Here is a 15,968-nt window from a genome sequence, read left to right as displayed (position 1 = left end):
TGTTTATATTCATTTTTTTCACGTTTTTACGAGTCGGACAAACATTTCGTGGGGGGGGCCTACCCCCTGGATACGGCATTTCCAGTAGTCATACATAATGAGCATATTATGTGTTTCTGTAGAATTTGATTAGACTGAAAAACAAGCTGAGCCACACAAAAAAGAAGCACGTACATCGGATTTTATTAGGGGGAGGGGGGTTTTAAGACGCAACATTGGTTTATTCAATCGTCATTGAAGGGAGATTTTTCTAAGCTAAATGTTGGACAAGCGCATTTGTATATTTATTAAGCTAGTAGCCTACCTTTATATGACTAACATTTTGATTAAATTGATATTTTTGTAGTTCTTTTGGTTGTAAACCAAAACAGTTTTTCATTGGATTATTTTTCTTTTTTCTACAAACTCTTTTTTCAGTTTTGGACTTTAAAAGCTATTAGTCTTTGTTTGTCAACTTCAGAAATGTCTGAGCTGCAACTTGCCTTTGGACAAAAATTCCAATTCCAATCCCATTTTAGCAGCTACAGATAAAAATGAAATTTTGACTTGGATGGCAATTTCGACAATTAATATCTAGACTTGTATATTTGTGGCTACATAAGTCGCTTTGAAAGTATAAGTTATTAGGTTTAAATGATTTTATCTATATCGTTAAAATTTCAAGTTGTCATAAAATCCACCGAGTTAGGTTTTCATATTCCTTTGATTTTTATTGCCTTCATAAAATCGACATGCCGAATTTTCCGGTCGTAAAATTAAGAATCAAACACCCACAGTTTTATTATCCAGCTGTAAAGCGTTCTATCTCGATGTTCTTAAGTTGGGCTAAATGTGCAAAATAGTGCCCGCCAAATTATGAAGGGAATATTTCGTAAACAAACTCTTGTCAAACGGTTACAAGATAGCCAAAACAGTGTGCACAAGAAGAACACGGGTGTGGCAAAAAAGAAAGAAAGAAACAATCTAGGGAAACGTCGTATCTAGAAAATCGTAATTTTGAGAAAAATTACTTCGCAGATGAGTAAAGTGACCGAAGTTGAGATGGTATGTTTTGTCTTGAATACTGTACAGTCCTAAGCCTCCAAATTCACGGCAAAACGCTTTGTCTTAACTTGGGCCACCCAACATTCGCTGAGTAGGGTGAGTCAAGTTGATATAAGGCTAGATAGGGCGTCTTGCATTGAACACTAATTTTTTTGATGAATTAGTGGGGTTCTGTCACACTACATTTTTTGTCATTTAAGGGCTGGGCACACGTAGCTGATTTCGGGAACTGATTTCCAAATCAGCGCCGATTTTAAAAGAAATCGGCGTCGATTTGAGCTTGAAAAATTTTCTAGTTTTCGGCGCCGATTTACAAAATTAGCACCGATTCAAATAGGGATACAAATAAATAGTCAGCCAAAGATGTCTATGGTGAAAGACCCCACTACTGAGCTGAGAACTAAACTGAGAACTAAGCTGAGATCAATCATGAAACTATTCATAAATTCCAGTTGAATATTTGTGTCCATGATTCTTTGTTTTGAAAATTTCACGCAATAAATTTTTCTTTCAACAATTTTTTCTTACCGCTATCGTTTGTCCACTGATGCTGAAATCGGTTCCCGAAATCAGCTACGTGTGCCGAGCCCTTTAAAGCGGGAGCTCTAGTGTTAAATCAACTCATTTATGCCAAACCGCTCTGTGTCAACTTAGGGCATTTTGCCGAAACATGATCGAGATTATTAAGTTTTCGAGTGTTAAACCTTCAACCCGAGGTTATCATCAGGTATGGAATTATTCCATCAATGGTTCTTAGTTTCTCGAGCTAGAATTTATATGAACTAAATGACTTGATCCTTCTACTCATCTTGCTTTTGTCAATAAAAAGGCTACTGCTGCTAAGAATCTTGAAATATTTTTTATTAAAATTTCTTTGTCGGCTATAAGACAATTATGATGCATTTTTTCCCAGAATAACTGGTATACCTGTCACAAATATTTTTTATTTTATTCAAAGACTCGAGGAATGGGTCAGAATCACAAAAGTATTCAAATAAACGTTTAAAAGTAAACGTGAATAGGTGTTACAAAGAAATGACTGAGACTGACCCATTCGCTTTCTTTTATTTAAAGAGAGGGGCGGGGGGAGTGGCAAAAAAAATCAACATATTAGGCGTTTCATGTAAGAAGACCAGTGAAACTCATTGGGACCACAACAATTTTGACATTCCAAGAGGAACGGTCCATCAAAAATGCATCAAAAATGAAACATCCGAAATCTAGGACGTTAGAATTTTTTAAGCGTTTATTTCTTCCCAGAATACCAAATTTGATCTGGGGAATCGTATAATTAATTCTGCTCATAATGAACGATGAATAAAACCAAGTCAATTAAATAAATCAAATCAAATGCAACAAGCCATTATAAACAACAGTTACTGAAGTATTAATATTCCATTTGACAATGACGTTATTGATTTCAATAGTTTTATAAGACCCCTTGAGGGGAAAGGAAATGGTAACACAAAAGACGTATCTAGGGACTTCTTATCGGTAGTTTGCATGGTTCGCAAGACTAATAGCCTAGGACAAATAGGGGAATGGGAACATTATTTACTTAACATTGTGTCCCTAGAAACTGGTGTGTGAGAACCAAGATAGCCCCTTGAACTTCGGTGATAAGCCGTAGGGATAGCTATTATGAAATGTATATGCAGACGGAAAACAACACTTGAGGTTTGGTTGAGCAAAAATGCAATTATACTTTTTCCTTAAGGAAGGTTTGAAGGGGACAGCAGCCCAAGTCTTATTTGTAGCAATCATTTTAAGTTTGACTTTCTTATTCACTGCCATATAGTTTATGTTCTTTATAGCCAAAATTTCTTCATTCATTGGAATTTCTGCAAATTTCTGTTCATTTTGAGTTTTATTTCTAATCAGAGCTAATTTCTGCTCGTTTAAACTTTTCTAATCACTTCTTACTATTCGCCAAATCAATTTCCTTGTTTTAACTAAATGTTACCAAGAAATTTAAGAAAAATATAATATCAGAAACAAAAATAGTGTAGATACTAATTGGTTGAATGCACATACATATCTAAATATTACCAAAAAATCTATTTCATAAACAAAAATACTGTAGATAATAATTGGTTGAATGCACATACATATCTTGGGATATCCAATAGATTTGGAGAACATTAGATTTACACATACCTACGATAGACCTACTAGAATACTGGACAAGATCAAGGGGCCTTTGTTGTAACTTGTACCATGAGGCCGTGACCTCTGAAAGCTCGTTAGTTCACAGTGAAAAATTAAAACAATTGGTCAAAACTGAATAAAAGAATTAAAACTACAGTTCGATTATATGATCATTCTTGTTAATCTTGTACAAATTATTGGCTACTTTTGGAATAGATACGTTTGTCATGTCCTTTGTTGAATGCCAATTACCTTTTGAACCCGAAATGTGTTCAAAACAGTATTGAGTGAGGCAGTACAAGCTGAATAAATTTAGTTGCAAATATAACTACGGGAAATAAAAAAAATTGACTAGCTTATGGCATTCAGATATAACATTTTTTCGGTACGGCTAGTGGAACGATGGTTTCAACTACCTTTTCACATCTTCAATTGTCTTCTATATGAATAAACACAGTTACTTCAACAGTATGACAGATTGACAAAAATGACTAATGACAGCTAGCATAAGCAAAATAAATCTTTATTAATAGAAATATTTAAGTCTTCTTGAACTATGCTAAAAACTGAGTTTCAGTTTTTCGTTTGGTTCCTCAATCATCTCAGGCTGTTTACTCAGACATATGTCATCCCTATGGTAGGATAATTTTGATTCAGCTATTCCTTGTTTATTTGATTCAGCTATTCCTAGTGATGTCCGGGACAATTCTAATGGCTCTCTTTTAGTGATTTTAAGCATATTGTATTGATTTATTGTTAATCTAGGGTGCCATAAAAGGCAATTTTACTCAAGACAAGGCTAAAAATAACAAGAATAGATTAGTTCTAATTTATCAACCGATAGCCCGATTTTTTGAGCTGTGAAAAACTGGTAGATAGTAAGATATCTGCTTAAGGCAGACTAAGACTAAATATGGGATTTCCACTTCGGATCGCCGTCGAATCACACACCCAGGACTTTAGTTTATTTCTTGGCTCCCAAGACTCGTCCATCACAAGGTGGTTTCTTAAGAAAGCAAAAGTGCATCAAAGTAGTTTTAGTTAAATTTAAGGAGAGCTTGAAATCATCGAAGTAATTTTAATAATGAAAGTACGGAGGCTAAATGATGATCACGAGAAATTGTCATTCGTGGGAGGGTAAGTCATCAGCAAATTTGGTACTTACGTGCTATAGCGACCACACTCAAGTTCTTGATCTGAATAAAACCGGTTTCTTTGTCTGCATTCAAAGATAATTAGCTAAGTCTCAGTAATATAAACTACTATACAGGTATATTTCAATTAAATATTTAATATGTAGAGTTGGTTAGGTTAGATTAGGTTAGACATTTAACATAATGCGTTCTGGACGGCCTGCTTTGCACAATTCTCTGTTGCAGTTTCCATAATTTTGTTGCTAAAGTATTATTTTTACATCATATTTTTCATTAGGATGAACCTACCTAACTTAATTTCTTTGTTGCGGTCACTATGACACGTAAGTAGCCTACCATGAATTTGAAAAGAACCGTAATTTCTCGTAGAGTGCAATAAAAAACGATGAGAGTAGTGGCGGATCCAGGGGAGGGGCGAGGAGGGCGCACGCCCCCTAACATAGTCTAAAGTAATGTAATTTACTTAATTGACGCAAGATTGCGTTAATTAACCTTGCCCCTAACACAAGTTTATCAGATCGACCTGTTTTGCGCCATCCCCCTAAAAAAATCCCTGATCCGCCACTGGGAGGCTAAGAAAGTCAAATTGATGTCCTTTTGAGCTCCACAAGATATGGATAAAAAACTCAAGCGACCACAAGTCAAATGTAGAGATTACTGAAATCAATCCGATAGAACTATCTGACGTCCTCAGTCCAAACTTGCACACATCCAATTTCTTTGCGCTAGGAACAAATTAATAGAGGATGTGGCTATAAAACCTACAGATGAACACGGGGTCGGATCTTCAACAAGCCATAAAAAAGAGCTTAGGCCCTAAGGAAAGCCAGGTGCATGCAGTTTTGTTATTGTCGGGGTGTCGCGAAAATTTTTGCCCTGCGGTCTGATTCAAAAATTACGAAACGTTTTTCCTTCTTTGAAATAAAAAAAAACAAAAAAAAACTTACCATCTTCGAGAGTTCTAACATTTTTCATGTTTGAAGGCCTTCCTACAACGCCTTTACCCCTGGGAATGAAGAAAAATGAATAATCTGTATTCGGCTCAAATTCTGTCAAGACCATTGACAGAGCTCCAAGCTCCTCAATAGATATTTGTTGTAATTTTGATCCGGATTTGTCCATAAAAAAACATATGTCCAGTCTATCCATGTAGCTCTCACTGTCCAATATCTAGAAAGAAGTAATTGTAATAAAGACCATAAAAAGCAAAACAGAAAGTTTTAGAGAGCCAAAAGCTTTTAAGGTTATTAATGCAGCTCTCACGAGACTGGAATACTAATACTACTGAAATGACTTTATGTCTTCCTATCTTGGTTTGTTAAATAGAAGAATGATAAAAAATTTATTCAGTACAGCCTGTATAACTTTACGAAAAGAAAAAGATCAAGCCGTCAGTATTCAGTAAAATGTAAAAACACTAAAGCTGAAAGGTCAAGTCAAAGGTTACTGGGAGCGAAATTGCCAAATTTGGTTGTGCGGGATGAAATAAACTAAAAAAACCGTTTGTTAAAACAATTTGGTTACTTGTCAGTATCCCGACCCCACTAAAGAAGTGAAGTAATCATATACCATATACCAAGACATATACCAAAATATGATGAAAATATAATACGTTAGAAACAAAATTATGGAAACTATAACAGAGAATTATGAAAAACAGGCCGCCCAGAACACATTATATTAAATACACATCCTAACCTATCTAACCAAATCTATGCCCCCCCCCAGGAACAAAAATCCTGGATACGGCCTTGAATAGACCATTCAGTAACGATACCCAAAGGGGAGATTAACCTCGCCCCCACCAAAAAATTTACAGCACTAAACAGACCCTATCAATTTTTACTGTTAGTAGCCTATAATAGAATCTGATTCAATCCAAAATGAAATTCTAGCTTCTTTCTTGAGGAGTGTAGCAAAGGAAAGCACAGCGAGAGAGCCCGTATAAAACTCATTACCCTATAAACAGATATTCAAAAGCAAGCGTAATGCTAAGTTCTTTAGACAACGCACTTGCTCGCCCCTTGCTGGTCGGTTGTTTTTCTCCCCCCAGGAAAACCACCTTTATTAGGAAGAATGAGAAAGCCTGGAATAAGAAATGTATTATTTGTGTCGAGGAAAATATAAAGATGAGCAAACTAATTTATATCTTAAGGCTCACGTGCACGATGCAAGTTTACAATGTAAAAGCCGGCTTTTTCACAAGCAGCTCATAAACTGGCGCACTTTACTCAATGCATTCGCTCTGTGAACTGCTGGTAAAAATGGCTTAGAAAAAGTTCCGGTCAATTTATTCACCATTTGGTGAGCTAGTTTGTAAACTAGCCACATGTCAGCTGCTCAGATTAGCTTGAACATAGGCTACTAGTAGTAGTAGATTTAGGGGTATTAGCCTTAACAGTAGACGACAACACTTGGTTTCCACACGCCACCTGACTAAAAGCTGGCTGTTTAGTTTGTTAACTCGCTTTGTACTCGAGGCTTTAATGTCACACGCCATATTGTCCAACACCTAAATAAACCTTCAAAAAAAATTGATAAACGTTTTGATTTTAAGGAAAAATGAGCATTGCGTTCATAGCTTTTGGTAAAAAAAAAAACGTATTGATTCGCACTGCCTGTTTCATTTTATCTTCAAGTAAAAGTTTTGCCGAGTCAACGGAAACACCTGATCAATAACCATGATATTTTGTTGATACCATGAGAAAGGAACAAAAAGTCGGAAGCTTCTAGTTATTTAAGGAAAGAAGCAGTGATTATATCCACGTAATTACTTTGTTCACTGACACACAAACATCAAATTAACTTATACCCGCGATATCATGACACCTAGGCTATACTTGAAACAAGTAATGAACAATGATCGTGGTTGCAGCAGTAGCTGCAACCTAGTAAAGGACGAACACGGTCCATAGTAACAAAAAATAGCCTGAAACCAAGGTCATATCCAGGAGGCTTGAGCCTACCCTCGAAATGATTGTCTAATTCATGAAAACGTAACGAAAACGCATATAAACAAATTTTTGACGCGTTTTTAAAATTATCTTTGGTATCCCCCAACCCAAAAGAAACAAAATCCTGGATATGGCCCTGCCTAAGACCCCCCTAAAATGGCGTCGGATTGAAATAAAAGTACACTATTGGAATCCCCTTGGCCGAACACCCTGCACAGGAAACCTACAGTATCTTGGCTTGAACAATAATGAAAATCGCTTAGCTTGAATTTAGACATAGACCTAACATCATATTAAAGACAATATGCAACAAAGATTAAAAATATCTATAAAAGACTAACTAAAGTTTTATCAAGAAAATTACTTTAGGGTTTAAGTTAAGCAATGATTTGGGTTTACCGTATATTTAAAATGTAATATGGACGTTTCAGTAGAATGCGTTTGAAAATTGAGAGCTGATATATAGGGCACCAGGAAATCTTGTCGGGTTTTAGACCCCCCCACGGAAAATACCCCGAGCGGAAAATATCACCCCCAGAAAATACCCCTTCCCCGGGGCTGTTTGGTCTCCGATCACTTTCGACTTCTGATATAGTGAGCATCCTCCGAAGTTTCTGCGACCACGATGCGGAGGTGGGAATGAGGAAGGAACAGTCCCCCTCCTATACAAGATACATACTGCTCATTTTGGGGTTTATTTGCTTTCATAATAACAGCCTTGTAAATATTCCCAGAAACCAATAGGGATTAAATATCAATTTTACATTTTTGATGCGTTTTTAAAGTCCCCCCCCCCAAAAAAAGTCCTGGATACGGCCCGGCAGATTAAGCCTAAATTTCTACACCCTCCCCTCATCTCTTCCTGTATTAATTCTGTATTTATCTGAAGGCTTCATGAGAGTTGGGATGTTTTGGCATTCAAATGCACCCTTTGAGGTATTTCCCTTCCTCCCTAGCTAGCTGAAATATTTTTAAGGTCTAAGCAAATTTCCCTGTCTTAGGTAAATTCCCTGTTGTTTTATAATTCCAACCATTTGCATATAAGGGTTTTAAACCTCTGCAATTGGGTTCTCTGATTATTTTGTAGTTAGAGAGGAAGGGAGATGCCTCAAAGGGTGTATTTTAATACCATAAATTCCCAACTCTCGTTGATCCTCCAGATAAATACATAATTAGTTCTAAGGGAAAGACGAGGGGAGAGTGGAGGTAGGAATCAATGTATAGTCCCCAGGGCCGTATCCAGGAGTTTTGTTTGGGAGGAGAGTTATTTTTTTCGGGGGAGGGTACAAACAAACTTTAAAAAATTAATCAAAAATGTGAAATTGATATTTAATCCCTCTTGATTTCAGGGAAAATATTTGGTCTACGCTGTTATTATGAAAGTAAAGACTAACATTAAACCTCAAAATGAACAGAATTTATTCTATATAGAAGGGAGACTTCCCCTTCCTCATCCCCACCTTCATCTTATGGTCCCAGAAACTTCGGAGGGCGCTCACTATGTCATAAATTAAGAGTTCTAGTCCTTTTTTTTATAAGTCGAAAGTTATTGGAAACCAACCAGCTGTGGTAGGAGGCTATTTTCTGCGGGGGGATATTTCCCGAGTTTTTTTTTCCAGGGGATATTTTCGGGGGGGGGGGGGTGGAACGTCAGCTCCCGTTTTATAGCATCTATACAAGGAAGTAATGTAGAAGAAGGAAGAGGTCCTTCCGAAAAAACAAAAATAGCAGGACAATTACACCAAAATGCATGCAATCAGGTTTTGTGTGTCTTTTGAAAGTTATGAAAACAACAATTCGTACCAAGTTGGTCAATCTCTATACCCAATCACAATAAGCACATCGCTGTTTAGTGCCCATAATATTGTTTTTAACATCCACTCATCTGTTACTTATGTCCGATCCATACTCATGAGTACAGGCAAATATATACACAGTATCACAAACTTCTAACAATTTGGACACGCACGTACGGTCGTTTTTGGGCTCGTCTGTGCGCTCTCCAAACAACAAGAAAAAACTTTTTTAACCTTTTGTCTGTGTACGAAAATGTACTGCGTGACAGGGATGACCTTCACGCCGCTAGTAACTACTTCATTTTTAAAACGAGCCTGCGATACGGTATGGCTGCTGTGCTCAAGGGGCACCTTGGGGCGATTCGTTTTGACAGCGTATGAAACAGATCTGGACAAAACTGTCTCTTACACACCTTGTACGCAGGGTTGCCACCCCAAGTGATTTATCAGTATTTCTAGTGATTTTTTATATTGCCTAAACAAACAATCACTAAATCAGCACAAAAACCACTAGATTATTGAAGAAAATCCGGTACTTGGTCATTATATGGACCTTTACAAGGAAACCAGTCACGAAAAACCCGTTTTTGACGGGTTAATTCAAGACACCGCTATGGAGAAATGGAATGCACAGCGTGGTTTTTATTGCTTTAACAATATCTAACCTGTTGTTTTTTGGGGTTTACGGTGGGGCGAAGGTACCTTTGTTAGGCTAGGTTACGTGTCTAATATATTATCTGCTTTACCCCCCCCCCCCTAATGTGCAAATACATTGCCCAAATTTTTGTCTAAAATATTATATATTCATTATATTTTATTTTATTTAATTAGAATTAACCAAACTTGACTTTTTAGAAAGGCCCATATAATGCCCAAGTACCGAAAATCCCTAAATCAACCAAGAAATCCCTACAATCTAGTGACTTTTTTCTCACCGGGTGGCAATCCTGCTTCTACGGTGCATTGTCCGCAAAGTTAAGTACACATATCTTGTGAGCTTGTGAGACCTATCTTGCGATTAGAGTCCATTCGTATGTGAAAAAAAATGTTTGTGACGATCAGGATCCGTTATTTCGACATGACCGAACTAAGACCCCACCATCCATATTTAAAGTACTTCTATGATAATAAATTCCAGGCAATCTTTTCAAGTCTAAAGAAGGTTATCATCCCATGTTCGTAACTATTTTGTAATAGATCTCTTTCTTCGCTTTGGCAATCCTATCTTGTCTCGGTAACCAAGTCGGTGACAAATACTAATAAAAACTCAATCTGTATCATAATCATAATTAAGATTAGCGCTGTTGGAGTTGAAGTGTTAAATTATAGCAATGAGCTTTATGATCTAAAATTCCTTTCAATAAATCAAGTAAATAGGGAGAGCGTGCCTTGCGAGTTTCTACTTTAATATGTTTCAGTTTAAATAACAGACATGAAATGGCACGCATAATAGTAACTATTAAATACGGTATAAGAGAGAAAAGGTACAAAGTTTGATATTCTGAATTATTAAAAAAGTAAAAATATTCTTTCTTATAGTCTGGAGCGTTGCTGACATAAACTTGAAGTGCGTTACAGACACTGCAGTGTGTTTCAGACAGGAACTTAATGATATTTTTTTTGGAAGGGGGAGGGTAACTGAACACTCATTTCCCGGCATACGAGGGGGACTTCAGGCATAAATGACTGGTTTTACAATACTGGTGCATTATGCGGGCCCACCGATATATACTGTATTAAGGAAACCAGTCACGAAACCCGTCAAACGGGCTATTTTCAACAGACTGCTATAGATAAATGATTGCAAAGCCGTGGTTTCACAATGAGTTACAATATTTAAACGATTGTTTTTTAGAGTTTAGGGGGGAGGGAAAGGTACCTAGGTTAGGTTAGGTTACGTATTTTATATATGCTTTTCTTTACCGCCCCCCCCCCCCAATGTGCAAATATATAGCCCAAATTTGTTTCTAAACTATTATATATTCATCCTATTTTATTTCATTAGCATTAACCAAACTTGGCTTCTTCGCGGTGCCCGCAGACAACATAGGAATAACAACAGAACAACAAACATGGTCACTCGCTCATCACTTTAAAGATATGTCGATTTAAAAGGGCTCTATTTTATCCATTGAGGGATCTCACAGCTGTCTTAAACGTTTCATTTCTGATCAACCTTAACTGTCCTCTTCATCATATCTATCATTTACAAATAGCTTGTCTCAGAATTTGCTTTGAAGTATCTCGTTTATACTTGAGGTGAAACAAACCAACAATACTGGTTTGCATACTAAAACACAGCCTATAAGATATTGTAGCCATTATTTCAACATTATTTATACACTAAAACGAAATATAATGAAAACATTTTTTTTTTAATTCTGCTGGTTTTAACTTGCTTTCAATCATTTTGCCGCGCTTGTTAGTTTTTTACCGATCGTGTCAACAGTGGAACCAATACACAGGGGGGGGGGCGGGGACAAGGATTCTTGCATTTTTTGTAAATAATGATATAAAATATACTGTTATAGTTAAGTTTCAAAGAACAGCTTTAAGAAAGATTAACTAGAATAAGGTTCAACCTGCTTGAAAAGGAGGAAAAAATACTTTTAAATCGTCCATTCAGCGACAAGACGTGTTTTAGCTTCGAGGCAAATATGTTACCCTATTTAAAGCCAGGCAGTTTTGATAAATACTTAATACTGTACTAGCAAAAATATTAAAGTTCAGTGCAATCATCGAGTTGCAACAAAATTGGACGAACATATTCCATACTTACGAATAACACCAGAAAAATGTGTTAAGGCAGGTTCATCACTGAAAATAGTGTCCTGCTGTCGAAGATTATGGCGTTAAGACCATTTCTACTTATCAAGTTAAGTTTCGTGTGTAAAAAAAACCCTCTTTAACGATCAATTGCTCACATATTGGGTTATCGGGTTGGATATACTGTTTTGTCCTAGGTGATTAGATGGATAAGTAAGGTCTAGACCTTGTTCAAGTGCTTATTTATCTCAGTTACTAAATTAGGAAGACAGTTTTTTTTTTTTTTTTTTTTTTTTTTTTTTTTTTTTACCAAGTAATTACCTGTAATACATTATATTGCTATGACTATAACCAAAGTTTTTGTATCTAACAATACGGATTTGTTCAAGGTGCGTAGACTACACCCACAAAACCATGGCGCATTTTCTGCAACAAATAAGTTTTGGCGTGTTTACGGTTTGATGTAACTTGGGTACTTTAAAACTAATAGCAAATATTATGTGTTAAACATGGGTAATTCGAAGGTGACTTTTAAGGATTTTGCTGACTCAACCAATCGATATAGCAAGGCCAATACCAGACATGCCGAAAATAACTCTAAAAGGATTTCCTGCAGGAAAGAAGACTCGATCATTTATTTGATCAAATATTTAGTTTTTTTCAAATCGTGGAAGATGTAATGCTAAATGAATGAAACTTTCAGGAATGCTAATGCAACCAAAAATAGATCTAGTCTAAATAAAAATAATGATTTTTCATGCTGGGTTCCAATATGTACTGTCCGGTGATTTTATTTTACCCATCGAAACTGTATGTGTGCGACGCTTTTCATTTAAATGGTTTTTGTCATCTTATTGCAGAATGTATAAGAAATGAAGAACTATTATAAACAACTTGATGGTATTTTCAGTTGTTTTTGATAATTCCGCTTTCCGATTTCTAGATGCATTAAAACAATCTAAAATGGTGCTAGATTATGGATTCTACGGAAACCATTTGTTTTTCAGTAAAATTCTAGGCAAAACAATAATTATTAGACTAGATGAGAAGCATCAACGGGGGGGGGGGGGATGAGCTCACCGAATAGTCAATTACATATAAAAATACAGGATTCTTTTTTATGGATTTGGTTTTATTTATAAAAGTTTGCAGCTCTTCTGAATATCATTTGTTATCTAACCTTCAATGTCCATACAATACTCTATTTGTTTTTTGGGAAATGAACATACTTGAGCTTCCAACAAAAATAAAGAAGACTGGACCTGAAAACACTCCCGTCATATCCTTCGTTTTTATGTTTTTTGTTGTTTTTTTATGTTGGTTTTGTTGTCTGTATCCTTTTTTTGATTATTTGTTTTCAATAATCATCCAACCTTCATTGACAAACAAATTGGATAGGAAATCATTACGCCGAATCGGTGCAATCTTAGATTTGCATATTCAGTATGTTTTTGGTGATTATTGAGAGATCAACACGAAATTGGTGAAACCTTGTTTTGAAGCTAGGCAACAAAAACGATTTATTTCACATTCTATTTGAAATGTTCTAAAATTAGTTTTCGATATTGAAATATGTCTGAATATCAACATTGCATACACCAATTTTTACTATTGCAACTGTGGGAAATAACAGTTTCAGTAATGATTACTTCAACATTTTCTGATTGATTTTGGCGTTTCTATAAAGATAATTCCAGACTACATAGCCTATATTTTAGTCACAATCACATATATCGAATTCAAGGTTTTGAACAGGCTTTCTGAGCTTCTTCGAGAAGTTCCAGTTAAAAAATTTTCTTCTTATGGGCAAATCGCCAAAAACTTCTTCTGATTTATTACTGAAACTTCAAAAAATTATGGAATAAAAACAACTATTCTTTCTGACGAAGAAATTCTAGAAAAATTAAAGTGTACTTTTAAATAGGTAATATTATAATTCTTAAGAATTTCTTTTGTGTTTATTGAAAAGAAATTATACATTTTTATTAGTATATATATATGTATATATATATATATATATATATATATATATATATATATATATATATATATTATATATTAGGTGTTTGGTTTTAATTCTCATAATTTTTGGCTTTTATTCAATTTTATTCATCTTGTTAGTTTTTTTTCTTTCATTGGTTTTTTCACATTCACATTGACTTTCCACGTTTTGTTTTGTTTGTTTTTTCTTCGGCACTCTCATTGAATATATTTTTTCGTTTCGCGCTGAAGAAGAGAGGCGTTTGCCCCCTCGAAATATTCGCTTTGTTTTGTTTTGTCAGTATTTTCATTTGGCCTTTAAAAACCCCATTTTTGCACGTTTTTCTTTCTTTATATACGGAATAATTTCCGTTAGTTTTAAGTTTTAATGTCACTCCTTACTTTCAGTTAAAAAAAAATTGTTTTTTTTTTTTATTTAGTTCAACTTTAAACTGGAGCAGTCTCAAAGAACTCCACTTCAGAGCCATTCTTCAGGAACGTTTGTCGCTTGTACAAACCTCCTCAGGCGTGGGATTTCATTTAACACGTCTCCTGAAGATAGTTCTTCGTAATTCTCAACTAAACATAAGCTTTTCTTTTAGCAAAATTTATTTTTATATAAAAATGGTATTTTTAGACAAAATCTGCCAACAAATTTGAAAACTGCCAAGTAGTATTGCTACTTTGCTACCCCACTTTTTGCACGGCGGACCCTAATCAATCATAAGTCCTTTTAGACCAATTTTTGTCACCCCTCCAAGGCTGGCACCCGGGGCGGTCCATCCCCCCCGCGCACGCATTTTCCTACGCTACTGCCCACAGGAATGGTTTTATACATACGCACTGCTCGCAATAAATAAGAAGGAAAAAAATGAAAAAATGGAACAAACAGACAAATAAATTCAACACGAGGAAGAAATTAAGAATTAACAAAGGCGAATAATAAAACAATCATTCTAAAGCCGATAATAAAAAGATCAATTTGAAAAAGTTGATATCTAGGCCAATACAGGAATCTATTTTTCCATTACATCTTCGGCTATTCTACACATTCAGGTTTTAGTAATCTGATATCAGCCAAAATGCTTGGAAGTACCATTGAAATCCTGATTAAACTTCTGGCTGAGTAATGACTTTCTCCTTAATCTAATTAGATATTTGAACACGAGCCAGATACTTGAGTACCAGACCGACATAATCACCGATATTTCTATGTATTGTTAATTACAGTAAAACAAATTGACATTCACATTCTTTTTTTAATTAACAAGTTGTGACGAAAAATCCTTAGTCGACAAGATTGGACGTAAGAATTATGTTTAAGTTTTCGTTTTGGTGTAATATGATTTTCAGTAGTTTCATCCTGGAATTTCTCCAATCCGTTAGGAAAAAGTGCCTAAAATTTTTAGGAAGTCTACAACCTGTCAAAATGATCTCAACTTTCTTATTAAGATTACATTCTGATGATTTCGCTTACCAGTAAGAAAAAATGAGTTTACCTTCAACAGAAACCAAAGAGTAAATTGTGCAGATAGGTTGAAGAGTTTCAAATAAAAAGTAGATAAGGTCAGGTTCAGCACAGATATTTATTTCTGTTGGTAAAATTTATTATTTATGATATTCCTTTCTCTCTTGCTTTTTTTTGTACGGGAACATGACATTCTAGATGAAGGAGAACTCCCCAGAAAGTCTTTCTTTATAATAGGCGTCATATCTTTCATACGGAAAGTCGAAATAGGCCAAATCAGTCGAAATTGGGAGACTCAAGACTTCAGAGAATTAATTAATATAAATGTGATCGTGTGCAACAAATTAAGCGTAAAAACAAATTAAGTGGCTCGAAACTCTAGTTTTCACAAGAAGTAGAACACATAAAATTACTAGAACACACTTCATAAACGATAAAGTCAATCATAAGTCATATACCAGCACAGCCGTCCTGACGGGGACGGAGGGGGGGGGCGTCCGCAGCCCTGGGCACCACAACTGGGAGGGGGATGCGGCTGGGGGATTTCCCACTTTGATCAATTTTTTTGTACTTCTATGATAGCTATGATAGCCCCTAGAGCTGAAGTTATTCATTCATTGACGCATTGTAGAACCGTTTTTTTTCGTTAGTTTCTTTC

General features: G+C 35.6%; 1 protein-coding gene across 1 annotated transcript in view; it reads right to left on the bottom strand.

Moving 5' to 3' along the window:
• LOC148954037 (protein sax-3-like) overlaps positions 1 to 15,968 on the bottom strand; it is a 174,407-nt gene that overhangs the window by 32,200 nt on the left and 126,239 nt on the right. Inside the window, exon 12 of the mRNA XM_089085753.1 lies at positions 5,294 to 5,516. Within this exon, the coding sequence (XP_088941879.1) occupies positions 5,294 to 5,516 (223 nt within the window). The remainder of the gene's footprint in view (positions 1 to 5,293; positions 5,517 to 15,968) is intronic.

The sequence above is a fragment of the Artemia sp. Qi Xiang Cuo genome, chromosome 3 (genome assembly GCF_049724085.1).
Source record: "Artemia sp. Qi Xiang Cuo chromosome 3, ASM4972408v1, whole genome shotgun sequence".
NCBI classification, from domain to species: domain Eukaryota; kingdom Metazoa; phylum Arthropoda; class Branchiopoda; order Anostraca; family Artemiidae; genus Artemia; species Artemia sp. Qi Xiang Cuo.
This window is presented reverse-complemented; position numbering and strand designations above follow the sequence as displayed.